The sequence below is a fragment of the Amphibalanus amphitrite genome, unplaced genomic scaffold (genome assembly GCF_019059575.1).
Source record: "Amphibalanus amphitrite isolate SeventyFive unplaced genomic scaffold, NRLGWU_Aamphi_draft 000443F_arrow, whole genome shotgun sequence".
In the NCBI taxonomy this organism is placed as follows: Eukaryota; Metazoa; Arthropoda; class Thecostraca; order Balanomorpha; family Balanidae; genus Amphibalanus; species Amphibalanus amphitrite.
The window spans coordinates 17,128-35,752 of NW_024881937.1; the positions used below are offsets into that span (position 1 = coordinate 17,128).

The 18,625-nt window shown below is 59.0% G+C and overlaps 2 protein-coding genes across 5 annotated transcripts in view; both read right to left on the reverse strand.

Annotated features, from left to right (window-relative positions):
* The window catches only part of LOC122391545 (probable low-specificity L-threonine aldolase 2), a 43,714-nt gene that overhangs the window by 14,854 nt on the left and 10,235 nt on the right, over positions 1 to 18,625 (reverse strand). Inside the window, exon 3 of the mRNA XM_043385584.1 lies at positions 14,820 to 14,938. Within this exon, the coding sequence (XP_043241519.1) occupies positions 14,820 to 14,938 (119 nt within the window). The remainder of the gene's footprint in view (positions 1 to 14,819; positions 14,939 to 18,625) is intronic.
* LOC122391539 (Down syndrome cell adhesion molecule homolog) lies at positions 5,659 to 12,095 on the reverse strand. 4 transcript variants are annotated; one of them, XR_006258366.1, is made up of 2 exons: positions 11,964 to 12,095; positions 5,659 to 6,210 (listed from the first exon to the last, which is right to left on the reverse strand). XR_006258366.1 is itself a non-coding variant. In XM_043385577.1 (2 exons), exons 1-2 carry the CDS (start codon positions 8,892 to 8,894, stop codon positions 6,184 to 6,186), a joined length of 273 nt encoding a protein of 90 aa, XP_043241512.1. In that variant the 5' UTR covers positions 8,895 to 9,314; the 3' UTR covers positions 5,659 to 6,183. The 4 variants fall into 4 exon arrangements, 2 of the variants coding, with proteins under 2 accessions (XP_043241512.1, XP_043241511.1); XR_006258365.1 differs by lacking the exon at positions 11,964 to 12,095 and adding an exon at positions 7,181 to 9,314; XM_043385577.1 differs by lacking the exon at positions 11,964 to 12,095 and adding an exon at positions 8,649 to 9,314.

Sequence of the window (18,625 nt, forward strand, 5' to 3'; positions counted from 1 at the left end):
TGTCCCGATGTCCAGCCTGAAGGTGAAGTCTGGGAAGGCGGCCACCTCCCACGGCGGCGCGCTGGCATGCAACCAGGGGGTCGAGCAGCAGGGCGATCCCAGCCGCTCGCCAGGTTTCGTGCCCCACCCCACGCCAGCCCGTCACCGACTTCAGTCGGCTGGGCGGCCCATCTTCCGCGATAGTCCTGAGGGCTTGCCCTCGGGGAGCGCGTGCGCCTTGGCGAAGAGCTTCGCTACCAGCACGTCTCGCCGGGCGGCCAGCGGGCACCGGCATCAGTTCGGCCTCCGCCATCACTGCGTGGGCTGGGGTAAACAAGGGGCAGCCGGTGATATACGGGTAACCGCCTGCATCTCCCTCTGGAGAAGTTCCACGTGGGATTGTGGCGTCACCAGGAGCCAGGTGGCGGCCGCGTGCACCAGCACTCCACGGACGTATCCAGACGCTACAGCGCAGAGCTGTCGTTCCTCTAGTCCCCAGCCCCGCGCTGTCAGCTTGCGAAGCTGCTGGATCCGGGGCACACTCGGGAGCGGAGACTGCGGCAATGGGCCCCGACGTGAAGGAGCAGGTTGAGGGGGTGGCTCCTGTTATGTTCGTAATTCACGGTTCGAGTGAGAGAGCTTAAGAGAAACGCGATTTATTTACTGCCGGTGCGAATGGGCCGAGAGAGTCTTCCAAAAACTAAACAAGTATGGCGAGCGTCAGTTTTCGTCCCGTGCGCCACTCACGCCGCTTGGCGCGCGCGGACAGCTGAGCGCCGGCAGGGGCGCTCCCAGGCACACAGAGGTGGGGCCGCAGAGGCGGTCCAAGTCTACACCCCCTATACCCGAACACAACATCCCCCCTCGAGACAACAGTCGTCAAAAACACACAAAAACACAACACTCCACGACGTTGTCTCACAATCACTCCTCATACGAGGTCGCACCCCATTGAACTCGGAGCCGACCAGGAGCGCGGCGCTGCCGTCGAGAACGACGCGGGAGAGCGGCGGCGGCCGTCTCCACCTCGGGTGACCGCACCGGCGGCGAGCGGCACACAACCGGCGCACTAGCAGCGGGTCGGACCGCCCGCTCGGCGGCGACCGCGGTGCTCTCTGGCGGCGGCGGCGGCGGCCGCTGGGGCGCGCGCGGGGCGGACGGAGCCACAGGCGGGGTGGGCTCTGTCAGAAGGGGCCGGTATGGGCGCAGGTAGCGGCGGTTCCGCCACAGGACCCTGCCACTGGCGGTCTTGACGAGGTACGTGCGCCTCTGACCGACGCCCACGATCACTCCGATCCGGTTCCATCGGCCGGTGGCGGGGTCTTGAAGGTCGACCCGGCTGCCGATCTTGAGCGGTGACAGCCGGCGCGTGCTCTCGTCGTAGCGTCTGACCACCTGCTCCTGGAGCTCGGCAGCCTTTTCTTCACAGACAGCGGCTGCTCGCTGCCACTCAGGAGCGAAGGCGCGGTGGTGCGTGGGAACACCAGAGCGAAGCGGGTGACCAAACAGCACCTGTGCCGGCGACCGTCCGTCTGCTCGGGGCGTGTTACGGAGTTCGAGCAGACTTCGGTCCAGTTGGTCCTGGTCGAGCCGGCCCGATGAGGACGCAGCCAGCACCAGCTTCTTCGCTGTCTTCACGCAGGCCTCCGCGTGCCCGTTAGCGCGCGGGTAGTGCGGTGACGACATCTCATGCCGTACGTCCCAGCGCTGGAGGAACCGGCGGAGCGTGCCTGATGCAAACTGGGGTCCGCCGTCTGACCGGAACACGGTCGGGACGCCCGTCTGCGAGAACATCAGTCGGAGCTGCCGCGTCAGATGGTCCGCCGAGGCGGTGCGGGGACACACAGTGACGTACGGCCACCCGGACAGGCGGTCCACATACACCAGGTACGTGCGTCCTCCAGCGGAGAAGTAGTCGGCCGAGACCGACTCGAAGACGCGTGTCGGTGCGCCGTCCTCCTGCCACATCGGCTCCCGGGCGTGGCTGGGCAGGCGCTGACGGCACTGAGCGCAGGCGGCGACAGTGTCAGCAATCTGCTTGTCGATGCCCGGCCAGTACACACTGAGCCGAGCACGGCGCTTGGTCCTATCAACGCCCTGGTGTGACTCGTGGAGTTTCTCCAGCACACCGCGTCGGAGGGCGGACGGGATGACCAGTCGAGCGCCGTAGACCACCAGTCCGTCGTCGATGGCCAGCTGATGGCGCACGCCCCAGTACGCTCGTACTGCAGGGGGCGTCTCGTGCCGGTTCTCTGGGAATCCGGCCAGGATCAGCTCGCTGAGAGTCTGGTACTCGGTGTCGCGCTCCGCGGCGGCGCGGACTCTCTCCAGTGTGGAGTCGACCAGCGGAGCCAGCTGGGCGCCCTCCTCCGATCGAGCGGAGGCCTGCAGCGCGGCAATGACGCTGGCGTGCAGCGGGTCGTCCTCGGTGTCCACCGCTCCGTCGTCATCAGCGGCGGGGTCGCTGGTGGGCGCTCACGAGAGCGCGTCTGGGATCACGTGACTCGATCCCTTCTGCCAGCTGGTGGTGAAGCTGTAGGCCAACAACTTCTCTCTCATCCGCTGCAGACGCGGGTTGTCGATCGAGTTGAGCTGCTTGTAGTTTAGGATGGTCACCAGCGGTCGGTGGTCGACCACCAGGTCGAAGTGGGGCATGCCAGCCAGGTAGACATGGCACTTCTTGCAGGCCCAGAGTACAGCAGCCAGCTCCAGCTCGATTACAGCATATCGGCTCTCGGTATCGGTCAGGAACCGTGAACCATACTGGACCACACGCCAGTCCTCTCCGTGCCTCTGGAGCAGTGCAAAACCCAGTCCTCGGGTTTTAGCAGCGTCCGTCTGTAGCACGGTCGGCAGCTGGGGGTCGAAGAATGCCATCACCGGCGGTGACGACAGCACAATCTTGGTGTGCAGAAACGCTGCCTCGTGCTGCTCAGTCCAGCGCCAGACCCGGCGCGACTTGAGGAGGTCTCTGAAGGCCTGAGTCGAGCCAGCCAGCTCCGGTGTGAGGCCGCTCAGCTGATTCACCAGACCCATGAAGGACCGCAGGTCGGTGACGTTCTCCGGTCTCGGGAAATCAGCGATGGCGCGCGCCTTTTCATTGTCGGTGGTGTAGCCGGCCGGATCTGGCCGGCCGGAAATGACGGCCGGAAATGGCTGGATCTTGTAGCCGCAGAATTTGACCTCATTCTGGGCGAACTTGAACTTCAGCGGGTTCAGCGTGATTCCTCGGTCGTCACAGCGCCGGAGGATTTCGATCACCTGCTGCAGGTGCTGCCGGTACGTCTGTGCCACGGCCAGGATGTCGTCGACAATCTTGACACAGTTTGGGATGTCGCCGAGCGCGGCATCGCCGCGCCGGTTGTACTCGTCTCCAGACGCACTGCATCCCATCGGACAGCGGACGAACTTGAACCTGCCCCACGGCGTGATGAAGCAGGTGAGGTCCTGACTTGACTCAGCGAGCGGCACCTGGAAGTAGCCCATCTTGGCGTCCAGAGTCGACATCCACCGGTGCCCGGCGGGCAGACTCGTCACGGCATCGTGAGGAGACCGGCAGGGGTACGTGGGTCGATTCACGTACCGGTTGAGTCCCGTCAGGTCCACGCAGAGTCGAAACCCGGACGGGTTCTTCGGCACGCACGAAATGGGATGGCACCATTCCGTCGGGTAGTCCACAGGGACGATGACGCCGCGGTCCAGCAGGTCGTCCAGCTGCGCCTTTACCTCGGCACGCCAGGCGAAGGGGATCGGTCTCGCAGCGGTGACCGACGTCGGACACGCGTCGGGCCGGAGTCCGATCGTCATCGGACCGCCGTCCATGACTCGAAGAGTCGAATCTTGCCCGAACACACGCGGGAAACACTCCACCAGAGCGGCTGCATGAGCTGCACGGACCGCCTCCGGTGGGTCTGAGTCGCTGTCCCAGGCCGGCAGCGGACCGCTGAGGCCGGCGGCCGGGCCGGGTCCATCGACCGGCGGCGCCGGCGCGCCCGTCTCGGTCCCGGTGGCCGGACAGGGCCTGTCACGCGGCGCCTCATACGGGGCCGAGCGGCCGCTGGCGCTACGAGCGGAGCCGGCAGCGGCCGGCGGTGCAGACGGTGTGACGTCATTAGAGGGTGTGACGTCACCAGCGGATGTGACGTCAACAGAGGCCGTGACGTCATCAGCAGGGCGCGGTGCGTCCTCGACGGACCGGATCTGTGCCGGAAAATCCCTCGGCAGAATCCCCAGCGCCACACAGTCGAACCAGCTGAGTAGCAGGCCAGTCAGCTCCCTGATGACGAACACGGCAGCGGTGGTCGATCGGTCGCCCAGCTCCAGAGTAGCCCGGAACGACCCGACACAGGTGAGCGGCTGTTTCCCTACTGCTGAAAATGGCTGGCCGATGCAGGGCTCCAACTGCGCTGGTTCCACGCAGATGGAAGACAGGCTGTCTTCTCCGATGACTGTCGCCTCGGCGCCGGAGTCGGCCCGGGCCGGCACGGTGAACACACCAGCCGGCGTAGACAGTCGGACAGTCACAGTGGGAGTCGGCCGCGTCGAGATGCCGTTCACGTAGACGTCTCTGATGACACGGCAGATGCGCGGCTCTGACGGCTGCCCCACCGCGGGCCGCGCGCGCTCCGGTGCTGCGCGCTCGGCGGGGGCAGCGGCGCTCTCGCGCGCCACCTGGGCGCACACCACTGCAAAGTGGCCGCGCTGGCCACACGAGTTGCAGATGGCGCTAGTAGCGCGGCACGCCGCCGGGTCTGCGTGGGTGGCCCGCCCGCAGCGGCAGCAGCGCGCGCCGGCCGCGCCCGCGGAGTGCCCGCCAGGTTGGGCCGCGGGGCGCGCCTGGGGGCGGCGCACGCCGGCCGTACCCGCGGAACGCCCGCCGGGTTGAGCCGCGGGGCGCGCATCGCGCGACCTTGAACGGCGGTATGCCGACAGACGGCTCACTGACGCCGTCGGTGAGCGGAGGTCGGAGCAGGTAGCCCGGGCGTTCTCTGACGCACGGCAGATGTCCACCGTCTTCTTGAGGTCCAGCCCCGGATCCTCCAACAGACGCTTCACCGTCTCCTCGTCCCGCAGGCCACACACAATCTTGTCACGCAGGCGTGAGTCGTAACAGTGTGTGCAAAAGTCGCAAAATGCCGCGAGCTCCTTCACTTCGCACAGAAACTCCTCAAAATTCTCGCCCTGCTCCTGGACACGGACGTAGAACGAACGGCGGTCGACCAGGACACTGCGCTGCTTACGGAGATGACTCTCCATTGCGTCTACCACCGCGGAGAGGGGAGAGTCGTCCGCTATCGTCAGTCCATAGCGCAGCACCCGGTGCCAATCTTCGTCGAGAAGACTGAGAAGGGCAGCTCTCTGGGCAGTGACGGGCAGCGCGGACGCGCCGGTCAGAAGCATGTACCCGTCCAGCTTCTCCCTCCATACAGCGAAGTCGCGCAGGGATGTGGAGGACGACAGCTGAGGCGCCGGCGTTGCAGCAGCAGGCAGGCGCACGGGCGGGGCGGCAGCCGACGTCCGGGCGGCTGTCGCCGCCGAGGCATCGTCGGCAGCGACGGTAGCGGGTGGCTGTCGGTCGGCGACCAGTCGCTCCACCATCTGAGTGAGCCGCTCCTCGCGCTGCGCTGAGTCTCGCTCCCGCTGCGCCGACAGCTTCGCCTGCTGCAGGAGCAGCTGCGTCAGTTTCTCAATGTCACTCATCGTCACAGATCACGGCGCGCTATACACTAATCACTCGCACGGAACCATCTACTGACCGCGCCATGTTATGTTCGTAATTCACGGTTCGAGTGAGAGAGAGCTTAAGAGAAACGCGATTTATTTACTGCCGGTGCGAATGGGCCGAGAGAGTCTTCCAAAAACTAAACAAGTATGGCGAGCGTCAGTTTTCGTCCCGTGCGCCACTCACGCCGCTTGGCGCGCACGGACAGCTGAGCGCCGGCAGGGGCGCTCCCAGGCACACAGAGGTGGGGCCGCAGAGGCGGTCCAAGTCTACACCCCCTATACCCGAACACAACAGCTCCGAGTAGTTTGAGACGGTCGGCTGCTGGAACCGACTTTCCGTCGACTTTGATGGCGCAGTCCACGGCGTCCGCGGCGCTCTTGGAGACGACGAGCAGCTGCGTATTTCACCCGCTACCAGCATCTTGGACTATTTTGCCCAGCACACTACAGCGTCCGTCGCCTGCTGCGTCCGGCCCCAGCTCAGCGTCGTCTGTTTCCATTAACACTCTGAAATGAAAAAACAATTAGCAATTAAAATCAAAGTTCAGCACTGACCAAGTTTAACCAAACTTGCCATTTCAACATAACACAGTGAGCTGTCAGAATGATGTTCTTTTGTGCTTTGACACAGTTGCAAAATAGGTACCTTCATACGTATATCATAGAAGTAATTACCGGTTATTATTAGAGGAGGAATTTTTGCAGCATTCTCGTCAAGTAAAATACATTATCTTCTTTAAAAGGACCATAGTTTTGTACATCCTAACATCTTCAAGAAGCAGTGGTGGTATATGCTACTTTGCGCGCAACATCGGTCGCACTTTTAAAATACCAAATAACTGTTTCCCAATGACTTCGTATGAACAGCGTAGGCCCCGGGAAATAAATAATAAGTGTAATATCTATAAAAAAACATTGAATATTTTTCGATGGAAATTAATGTACACCAGTAGATATTCCTTTTTGCTCACTCTCATCCATTGGACATCACTTTTATGCCAATTCATTAACTTTTTTGAAGGTGGGAGGGTCTCTTTAGGCGTTCAGGCTGCTCAATAGTATCTACACGCTTTTGCCAATGTACTGTATGTACATCCCAAGCACCGCGCATCGGTGCGGTGGATCCATCAAGCCCGATCGAGGAAAGGCTGCTAAAGTTGAGAGTCACTGAGCCAAAGTGAGCCTTTATCCATCCCCAGGTCCACTGGTCCGGCTACTCTAAAATCAAACAGCCTTTCCTCCGTCGGAAATCCACCGCACCGATACGGCGGTACTTTTAAAGACTGACTGTACTGTGTGGCACGATCAATCGTCGACAGAGGACAAGACAGGTGACTAATAATGCTTTCCTAGTTGATGATGCTAAATCTATGTGCCATTATCTGTATCGTACTGAGCAATGAGCATCAATAATAGTGGCATAACACTATGTTTTACACTCTGAGATGGGACGCGGCGACGATGGGATGTCACCTACCACACCGCCAGTGTGTGACGCTGCGCACGGTGGCCCGCAGCGCCGGCCCGCCGGCGCGGCGTCGACGGTAACGATCGCGCCGACCAGATCGCCAAGGAGGCGGCCGCGCTCCCCCAGGCGGCGGTCCCGGTTGACGTCGCTACCGCCCACCGTGCGGCCGTCAGATTGGCCCGCGACCGCACCACCGCCGCCTGGCCGGAGGGCTGGTACAGGACCCTGATGGGGAACCGGCTGCGGCCACCGGTCGCGGCGAGGGACAGATCGTCGGCCGTCGATGTCCACCAACTCCGCGCGGGCCACTGGTCGGGCTCCCGCCAATACCTCCACCGGGTTGGACGGAACTCTTCCGACGATTGCCGCCAGTGCCCTGACACCGACTGTACGGCGGGCCGGTGCACCGTGTGCCGGGAGGAGGCCGACACGTACCGGCACCTCTTCTTCCGGTGCCCAGCCCTCATGGGCTGGCGTCTCCGGAGGTACGGGACGATTTTCCCGAGCCCGGAAGACGTCCGCGACGACGGAGAGGTGGCGGCCCTGGCGGCCGCCGTGAGGGACCTCCAGAGCCGCACGGCTACACCGCGGTAACGCGGCTGGAGGGAACCACAACAACAACAACAACAACAGGTGCGCGGCGCTGAGCTGACGCCGCTGCTCCACTCTGGTCATGTCGAGGTCAGTGGCCAGCAGCTGGTGGTACGCCGGATCAGGTCAGGGGACGCGGGCGTATGCCGAGATCGCCGAGCTCGGAGGTGGGCAGCGCGGCGCGGAACACGCGACTGGAGGTGACAGTGACACGCCGCGCTGTCATCGAACCCAGTCAGCTGCTGGTGACCACCAGACAGCCCGCTCTGCTGACCTGTCACGTGACGCCGCCCCTGGCAGCCGGCGACATCATCTGGCTCAAGGACGGCCGCCGTCTGCCCGCCGCCGCCAGCCGGCCGGCTCTGCAGCTGACCGGCGGCAACCCGTCCGTGGCCGGCATGTACCAGTGTCACGTGACCGATGACCTCGCCACCACCCAGGTCAGGATCGGAGCGTTGCCGGCTCGGCTGCTGTTGTCGCTGGTTCAGCAGACGGTGCAGCCGGTGGTGGACACTGCGGTCTCATTCACCTGTGCGGCCACCGCGTCACCGCCGCCGGCTGTCACCTGGACGAGGGACGGCGTCAGCGCCGACCAGCTGGGCGGCAGGTTCCACGTCCAAGACAGCACCTCTGGAGTTAAGGACGTCACTAGTCAGCTGACGATTCAGCAGGTGTCCCGGGAGTACGGTGGGCTCTACCCGGCTGTGGCCAGTTCACAGCTAACCGCTCCGACGGATCGCCCTCCCGGTTCTGAGCCCCGGCGTCACTGCCTCCCATTGACAGACTTTTCTGGCGGCGGCAGCGGAGATATCATTGCTCCGTCTGCGGCGTGGATGGCCAGCCGGGTGGTAGACTCTGTGGTGCCGGCCGCGCTGTGGGCGCTCACCAACAGCTGGTAGACTGTGACCGGCAGCAGACTGCACAACTCGGCCACGTCCAGGTCGGCCGGGAACTGGCCCTCGCGCCGCCAGCACGCGCCGCCGGCCAGCCACAGGCAGCTGAGACCGATGGAGGAGGGTGACACGACCCGGCAGGTCAGCTGACGCGGCGCCACCTCCGGCACTCCCTCCTCTGTGGTGGCGGTGACGGGCGAGCTGGCAGGACCCTGGCCGGCTCGGTTACAGGCGCTCATCGGAACTGAGTATGCCGTGTTGGGCCGCAGGTGTTTGAGGAGCAGCACCAGCTCCGGTCGGCGGATAGACCTGGTCAGGGTGGTCTGGTCGGCCAGCCGGACGTAGGTGGCCGTGTATCCGTCCGTGGGTCGGCGACTGCGGCGGCGGCGGGCTGCACGTCAGCCGCAGTGTGCGCGGCCCGGGTACTGGCCGGGCAGGCGCGGCCGCTACTGGTGCAGTGCCTGGCGGTGGGCTGGCCGGCGGCGCGGCCCGTCTGGAGCGCCGACCGGCCGCTCGGCGTCGGCCGTCACTGGGTGCGGCTCGGCTGGAGTCTGCTGGGCTGGAGTACTTTTCTGCTGCCGCCAGAAAAGTCTGTCAATGGGAGGCAGTGACGCCGGGGCTCAGAACCGGGAGGGTGATCCGTCGGAGGGGTTAGCTGTGACCTCCCACCGGGGAAGGTCAGCTATCACTGGGAAGAGTTCGCTGCCACCAGCCACCGGGCAAGGTCATCCCCCACCAGGGAGTGTCAGCTGTCTTTGGGGAAGATCAGATGGCGAGGATCAGCTGTCACTGGAGAGGATTCAGCTGTCAGGAGAAATACCACCTTTATTATGGGGTTTAGAACAGCTGGAATGGCAGCTCTGTAGCTTGAGCTGACACCATGGGCGGCGGAACGAGGAGGGCACCGGGGCACCGTGCCGTGCCCCCCTTTGGCTTTGGCATTTTAACATTAGCCCTATGGGCGTTGCATGGAAAGAATGGGACTGGGACCAAAAGTCGGCAGTGCCCCCCCCCCCCTAATTGAAGGTGTTCCGCCGCTACTGGCTGACACCTGACATTAGCGCATATTTTAAGTCTTAGCACCCCAGCAACCACTCCAGCCAAGGATTTATGTTATCAATTTGCTCTGAATCTTCTGAATGGAAGGGTTCACAAGGACATAGTCCCCGCTGAGAGGAACATGTTGGCATGCCCTCCACATTCTAAGCGCGCATACTGGGCTAGGGCAGAATTTGGTCTGAAATCATATGTACGCACAGAACCATGCATAGCCAATCCCTTACTGACAAAGGCCGGCTACAGCCTGCCAGCAGCCATATCCATACCGGTGAGCCAGACTGGAAAAATACACGTTATGCCGAATATGTCCGGCGTAGTGGCGGGATTGCGCCGAAAATTTAAGCGCACGTCTGGCGTAACTTCGCATGCGCCGAATTCAGCGCATGGCGGCGGAAGAATTTTTCGGTGCAGGGCGGTCGCATAAATTTTTGGCGAAAGACAGTCACCGAATTTATGCGGTACGCTGGTCAATCTAGCAGCAGATTCACCCCGCGGGCGGCTCTGGAGAGGTTTCGGGACGACACGTCCCCGCCCCGGTCGTCGCGTGCTCGAACTGGCGAGCCGCCCTGAGTCTACTCAGCGGAGGAACGGCCGCCCAGGTGAGGCCTCAACCTTCGGCGTAGAGATAGGCATGGAAAACCTTGTTGAACGTCGCCAAGCGTCGTTAAGCAATAGCAGTGGGTTCCTGCCCACTGCAGTATCGAGGGGAATGAGAGCGTGGACGATCTGGCAAAACTGGCGGCCGCCCTGCCCTCAAACGCCCGATCGCTGACCAGGGCGGTTCATTGTCCGGCCTCGCATCAGTGGCGCGACAACTGCTCAGAATCACTATTCAAGCCACTCCTCGGGAGCACGCCGCCGCTCCCCTCTCCCCGGAGAGGACCGAGAGGATGCCATTTCGGTGCACCAGATGAGGGCGGGCCACCGGGGCCGCTCGCTCCAATACGGCACCGAATCGGCTGTCTCCACTCCGCCGCGTGCCAGCAGTGCCCAGACAAGCGGTGCCCAGCGGCGCTCTGCACCGTGAGCCGAGAAGAGGCTGATGTGCCGGAGCACGTGCTGCTCCGCTGCCGGGCCCTCGCTGGCTCCCGTCGAAGTATTGGGTTTACGTGGAAATAAAAACTAATTCGGACGCTCAAACATGGGATAGCGTACAAAGCCCCGAAACACTCTGCCTGGTTGATATAGCCTTGATCAGTATATGAGCACATGTGCTTTATATGAAAAGGGCTTGATTTTCGCACAAATAGGCACCTAATTTTTTGGCGCAAATCACTCAGAAATTTCGGCGCAAAATGGTCTCACGGGCGTCCGGCGTAGTGTATGGATGTTTTCCAGTCTGGCCCGTGAGGAGTCTCATAAACAAGATTATTGAATATTAATTTTAATTCTGAAATAACTCCCATGCCTGCATAATACAGAGGAGTGTGGTGAATTGAAAAAACAACTAAGTAATGCAGCCACTCGGGCAGAATTCAGCCATTCATCATGCTGTTGGTTTTGTAGGTACTCGGAGCACTGCAGTGTACCAAAATCATATTTTGGGTGTCAGAGGGGAAAATTGCTGACCAAAAAAAGGATGAAAGTGAAAAATTGTCGGTCAGGTAAGGCCCAAGAATAGTGGGAAAATGATCAAAAACATTAATCTATCTACAATTGCTCCTTCTCGGTGGAATTGCGAGTGGAAAATTGAGCTTGAAAACTGGAGGTGAGAGTGGAAAATGCTTTTTGCATTTCTATGTCGTTTCCCACCCACATCTACAAATTTTGGGACACTGCGCAGCAGTCAATGCACATTATGGTTCAGTCGCAAGCCTTGCTTTAATCAACGAAAGAAAATTACTTTTTCTATCATGCATCATGAATTAACAAAATTTTTGTTCATATTTTTGTTTTTACCTTTTCTCATTATTTCATGCACACCTTAAAATCATGAAACTGTAGCGAGCAACTGATTGGAAGATAGGAATGTCCTTGCTACATTTCTCGACATTATCAAAACATCTTTTTCCAAACATACCTATCAACATCCTGGAAATATGACTTAGCAATATATTGAGGTTCCATACCCTTGACAAGGCAAATGCACCAACTTTTAAACCAAAACAACTGTACTAACTCTTAAATAAATTTGTGACTTCAACTTATACTCCCTTACAAAAAAAAACAAAATCCTTGCCTGCTGGATCGAAAAGCAATAGAGCGCTCTCGCCCCACACCCTATTTACGTGAGACCTGCACAAACTTACCAGTTGCCTGCAGTCAGAACACGACACCGTTTTCATATTGAAAAAGGGCATAGCGTATAGAAGAGTAGCGACTAGCGTCTCACTGACCTTAGGCCAAAACATTTCACTTGATGACATCCACGCAAGGCCAATATGCAGTGTAGATAGGCATATCAACATAGAAATGATGTGTCCAAATATGTCTTTGCCGCGTCATAGTTGTAACGCACTGCGGGGAACTCCAGAGATCTGATTGGCTAATATTAGCCAATCAGTAGCATATGTTACTGGAAACTGTCATAGTGGAAGTAAATTGGTAGCTGTTTCAGCTACCAAACTGATAAAGGAAATAGGTAAAATTGCTTATTTTACACGAACACCTGTCATACGCTAATCAAAGTAGAGCTAATGAAAATGGCATTATCCCACAAAGGAAAGCCAATTTGCCACGTAAGCCACCATGAATAGATTTGTTGAGCTTGTCATCACGTGTTTTTAACAAAAAAAGTCAATGAAATAATGTAATTTACGAATTTCTAGCACTCACATGCATATTTTCGTCTGCACACCGAATTGCGTCCAGGATATTGGCCATGGCGTATTTCTTGTGAACCCTCTGTTAGTGGAAATTCCACTATCTGGCAACTAGCCCTATGTAAACGCGGCTAATGATTCATTGCACTACAAGATCCAACAGTCATTTTTTGCGACTTTTTGCGACTTTGGATGTAGCAGCCAAACATCAACTCGCGCCGGACCGGTGCTCGGCGTCAAACGCGCCGGGCCGGGAGGTGTTGATTGAACACTCCCCTTCTAACTCGGCTCTTGGGCCACATAGCGACACGTAGTAAGTGGCATTCGAAAGAGCGCCCGAAATTCCAGATGGAGTAATTAGTCATTTCTAGGTCAGGTCAAAGGTCACGTCACCAGAGGTCATCAAAGGTAAAATGTTGCATATATCAACATTTCTCGAAAACCGGCCCTTACCTCGGGGACCCATAGAGCTACATCGTCGCGGAAAAGTGCATTCAATTGCTCTTTTAGCGGTCTTTCTGAAATAAGCCCTCAGATTTGGCTTAACCCTCGCCCCCTAGTGGTGTTTTTCCAGCCGCGAGCGTATAGAAGGGGTCCGTTGGACCCCCCCCCCGCCGTTTCGCCCCTGATCGAGCTAGAGCTTCGCGGAAAAGACGAGCGTGTTGCCCGTGACAAGAGGAAGCTGATGATACCCAATTGTAAGGTCCTAGGTCATCGGTTGACCTTCCAGGTCAGGTCAATGACTCAAAAGTCGGGAAAATCGGGACCTGTTAGAACGTCGTGAAGGTTGGCTGCTATGGGTTTTTTGGGTGCTGATCACGAATATAATGTTATTTACGATCATAGATGATGTCTTCATACATTTAGGTCAGGTCGGGTCAGGTCAGGTCAGGTCAACCAGTAAGGGTTTTGCCGGGTATTTGCAGTAGGTGGCAACCGCCTCTGACAGCTTTGTAACATGTTACGAAGGCACCAAAGCTACATAGTAAATGTTCAAATGGTTGCTAGATTCGAATTCAGCTCCAAAAACTAGCCTAGAAGCATGTAAAACTCGAAAAAGTAAACCAAGGTCATCAAAGGTCAATGACCTTACCTGACCTTCTGGTGACCTTGACACCCACCCTAATGCATGGGAGCAACATAATATCCCATGTTTGAACGCTTTAAACCAAGAAAAGACTGGAAACCCGCGGCTAATGCGAGCCGACATACGCTGAATCGCGCTTCCGGCCAAACATCGTCTCGAAAGAAGGTCACAGGTCAAAGATCATTAAGGTCAGGGTCATGAAATTTTCAGGTTAGCTGTAAAAGTAGTTATCGCGAGGGTACTGAAAGTTTCGTTGCGATCGGCTGCTTTTTACGCGAATTACTCGCGAAAAACCAAGGGTTCCGTTCGAAGATTCAGGCCCTGTCGCGCTAGAATGGCATATCGGCCCACTGTGCGCCGTGGAGATGGCGCGCGCCCGCGCCCGAGACGCCCACCCGTTTCCGGCTGCCACCCCGGGGCACGACGAGATGACGCGCTGGGAGTCGGTCACGGTCTCCCAACTGCGTACCGGATGTTCGCCACTCACCCGGGATACGCTGCTACGGCTGGAGCTGGCGGAAGACGACCGCTGCCCTGCATGCTCCGAGCCCGATAGCGTCGAGCACCTACTAACGGAGTGTCCCGCATACTCCCGCACCCGAGGCCGGCTCTGGGGTTTCACGCCAACACTCCGTGAAATCTTCCAGGAGCCGGCCAATAAAATCAGTGAGTTTCTCCGAGGAGTGGGGCGCGCCGAACCCCCCGTCGACGTGCTCCCGCGTCGGGCCCCCTAGGGGGCCCGCCGCGTGGCGTGCAAGGAGAGAGAGAGAGAGAGAGAGAGACCCCCTCAGTCACTCGTGTTATGGAAAATACCCCAGTCATGCGCGGGTTAATTTGCCTGTTAATTTTTATTCATTAGGTATTTATGTTTCTTCATTCAATGGCGGCGATCCTATTTGTCCATGCAATCCCATAGTCAGGGGCTGCTATAGTCAGGCCAAGTTAGGAAATATTTCTTAACCCGCGCCCTGCTGGGCTATTCATCCATACGCGTTCCGCCGGGGAGGGGGGGACAGATGCTGCCCTCCTGTATAACTTCCGAACCGATGGTCGCAGTAAGACGATAAAAACGGCAATCGAAAGCTCACGACGATACGGACCATTGGAGAAAAAAAAAACTATGTATGCTTGAAGAAGAAGGTAGGTCAGAGTAGAAGGAGAGTTATCTTAGGTCAGAGGTCAGGTCAAGGCCGGTCAAGGTTCAGGGTGAGCATTGCCAGATTCTAGATTACCGGCTTTGGAGCTCAGTCACCCACCTTGGTACGGTCGTTGGGCGCCATCTCGGAGGAGTCAGCTGCGTAATACGGCCGTAGTGGCGCTCGCGTCAGAGTCCTGGGTTTCCCGACGGCACTGCAGACGCGGAGCGAGTCCCAGACTGGTCGGAACAAGTTGGAAACAGAGAGGCGTCACACAGCGATAAAACACGAAACACGGTCTCAACTTCCCCTCCTCGCTCGCCCAGGTGTCTGTGTCTGCCGATTCCTTCTTGCGTAGCTGAAAGACGCCCCGAGCGGAGGGGAAGGAGACTTGGGAAGGAATGGGGTGACGGTGGGGCGGTGGGCGGGTCTGTTAGGATCCTAGTTTTACTCTCGCTGATGCACGTTGGTGTGGAACCCGTTCGGCGTAGGAAGACTATGGTGGTGATGCTTGCCAGCGCCGCCCCTCCTTCACGGATTCTGCTTTCTTGTTGGATTTTGCTGCTCACATATCGATTCACACATACATCACTCGCACTCAAGACTGAACAGTGAACATTCAACTCGACTAATGTGCCCCGCGCCCTTGCCGACGGCTCGCCGGCGGGCACCCGACTCCGTCTCCCGGCCGCCCGGGCGCGGCCGTCCCGGTTACCTGACCCGGCCGGCTAAAGGTCGGACCGGCTCCGGCCGCCGCTGCCAGCCCGCGGCGGGCCCGGGGAGGGGTACTACACTACATTCTGCCATTGTCGTGGCAACATGCCTGGTGAGGGCAAACACTGACATTATTTCTCTCCCATCAATATCAAAGTATTGCCCGATTATCTCGTCCAGCGCTGCCACCCGTCGAACGTTGCTCTCCCCAATTGTTCCTCCTAGGGGTCGCCGCAGTCTGCCCCGCCGCAGTCTGCCCCGACACTAATGTTCCGTGATCATCGCCGGCTCTAATACGGTCCCATTAGTGTCATGCGGGGCAGCTGATGTAGATAGCGCAGGTGTAGTTACCTACCACCTACCTTGGTTGTTTTCTCTTTTGGCGCAAACACAGTCTCAACTTCCCCTCCTCGCTCGCCCAGGTGTCTGTGTCTGCCGATTCCTTCTTGCGTAGCTGAAAGACGCCAATAGGGCGATCGCGGACAGCCCTGCATGTATGTAGGTAGGGCTATCGCGGACAGCCGGGTATTTTTTAGGTGGGGCTATCGCAGACAGCCCTGCATGTATGTAGGCAGGGGGTAGCGCGGACAGCCTGACCTGTCACAACGTGGGGCTATCGCGGACAACCGTCCACGTCTGCAGGTGAGGCCATCGCGGACAGCCGTGCACGTCTGCAGGTGAGACTATCGCGGACAGCCGTGCAATGTGCATGTCTGCAGGTGAGGCTACCGCGGACAGTCGTGCCTTTTGTAGCCTCGCTATCGCGGCCAGCCGGGCATGTCTGGAGGTGAGGCTATCGCGGACAGTCGGGCATGTCTATAGGTGGGGCTATCTCGGACAGCCCTGCATGTATGTAGGTAGGGCTATCGCTGACAGCCTGACGTGTCATAATGTGGGGCCATCGCGGACAGCCGTCCATGTCTACATGTGATGCTATCGCGGAAAGCCGTGCACGTCTGCAGGTGAGACTTGCGGACAGCCGTGCATGTCTGCAGGTGAGGCTATCGCGGACAGCCGTGCCTTTTTGTAGCCTCGCTATCGCGGACAGCCGTGCATGTCTGGGGGTGAGGCTATCGCGGACAGCCGGGCATGTCTATAGGTGGGGCTATCTCGGACAGCCTTGCATGTATGTAGGTAGGGCTATCGCGGACAGCCTGACGTGTCACAATGTGGGGCCATCGCGGACAGCCGGCCATGTCTGCAGGTGAGGCTATCGCGGACAACCGTGCCTTGTTGTAGGTGAGGCTATCGCGGACAGCCTGACGTGTTACAATGTGGGGCCATCGAGGACAGCCGTCCATGTCTGCAGGTGAGGCTATCGCGGACAGCCGTGCATGTCTGCAGGTGAGGCTATCGCGGACAGCCGTGCCTTTTGTAGGTGAGGCTATCGCGGACAGCCGGACGTGTTACAATGTGGGGCCAGCGCGGACAGCCGTCCATGTCTGCAGGTGAGGCTATCGCGGACAGCCACGCACGTCTGCAGGTGAGACTATCGCGGACAGCCGTGCATGTCGGCATGTGAGGCTATCGCGGACAGCCTGACGTGTTACAATGTGGGGCCATCGCGGACAGCCGTCCATGTCTGCAGGTGAGGCTATCGCGGACAGCCGAGCACGTCTGCAGGTGAGACTATCGCGGACAGTCGTGCATGTCGGCATGTGAGGCTATCGCGGACAGCCGTGCCTTTTTTTGGTGAGGCTATCGCGGACAGCCGTGCACGTCTGCAGGTGAGACTATCGCGGACAGCTGTGCATGTGTGCAGGTGAGGCTATCGCGGACAGCCGTGCTTTTTTTCTCTTTTCTTCTTTTAGCCTCGCTATCGCGGACAGTTGTGCATGTCTGGAGGCGAGGTCTCGGACAGCCTTGCATGTATGTAGGTAGGGCTATCGCGGACAGCCTGACGTGTCACAATGTGGGGCCATCGAGGACAGCCGTCCATGTCTGCAGGTGAGGCTATCGCGGACAGCCGTGCATGTCTGCAGGTGAGGCGATCGCGGACAGCCTTGCCTGTTTGTAGGTGAGGCTATCGCGGACAGCCTGACGGGTTACAATGTGGGGCCTTCGCGGACAGCCGTCCATGTCTGCAGGTGAGGCCATCGCGGACAGCCGTGCGTGCCTGCAGGTGAGGCTATCGCGGACAGCCGCGCCTTTTTGTAGGTGAGGCTATCGCGGACAGCCTGACGTTACAATGTGGGGCCATCGCGGACAGCCGTCCATGTATGCAGGTGAGGCCATCGCGGACAGCCGTGCATGTCTGCAGGTGAGGCTATCGCGGACAGCCGTGCCTTTTGTAGGTGAGGCTATCGCGGACAGCCTGACGTGTTACAATGTGGGGCCATCGCGGGCAGCCGTCCATGTCTGCAGGTGAGGCTATCGCGGACAGCCACGCACGTCTGCAGGTGAGACTATCGCGGACAGCTGTGTATGTCGGCATGTGAGGCTATTGCGGACAGCCGTCCATGTCTGCAGGTGAGGCTATCGCGGACAGCCGCGCACGTCTGCAGGTGAGACTATCGGCGGTATGTGAGGCTATCGCGGACAGCCGTGCATGTCTGCAGGTGAGGCTATCGCGGACAGCCGTGCACGTCTGCAGGTGAGACTATCGCGGACAGCCGTGCATGTCGGTATGTGAGGCTATCGCGGACAGCCGTGCATGTCCGCAGGTGAGGCTATCGCGGACATCCGTGCCTTTTTGTAGGTGAGGCTATCGCGGACAGCCTGACGTGTGACAATGTGGGGCCATCGCGGACAGCCGTCCATGTCTGCAGGTGAGGCTATCGCGGACAGCCACGCACGTCTGCAGGTGAGACTATCGCGGACAGCCGTGCATGTCGGTATGTGAGGCTATCGCGGACAGCCTGATGTGTTACAATGTGGGGCCATCGCGGACAGCCGTCCATGTCTGCAGGTGAGGCTATCGCGGACAGCTGCACACGTCTGCAGGTGAGACTATCGCGGACAGCCGTGCATGTCGGCATGTGAGGCTATCGCGGACAGCCGTGCCTTTTTGTAGGTGAGGCTATCGCGGACAGCCGTGCCTGTCTGTAGGTGGGGCTATCGCGGACAGCCGTGCATGTGTGTAGATGCAGCTATCACAAACAGCCCTTGATGTCTGTAGGGGAGTCTAAGTGGACAGGTGAGGGGATGGGACAGGGCCACTACTGCAAACAGGCGCCGGCGGAGGGGGTGTCTGCCGACCCTTATTATTTCTC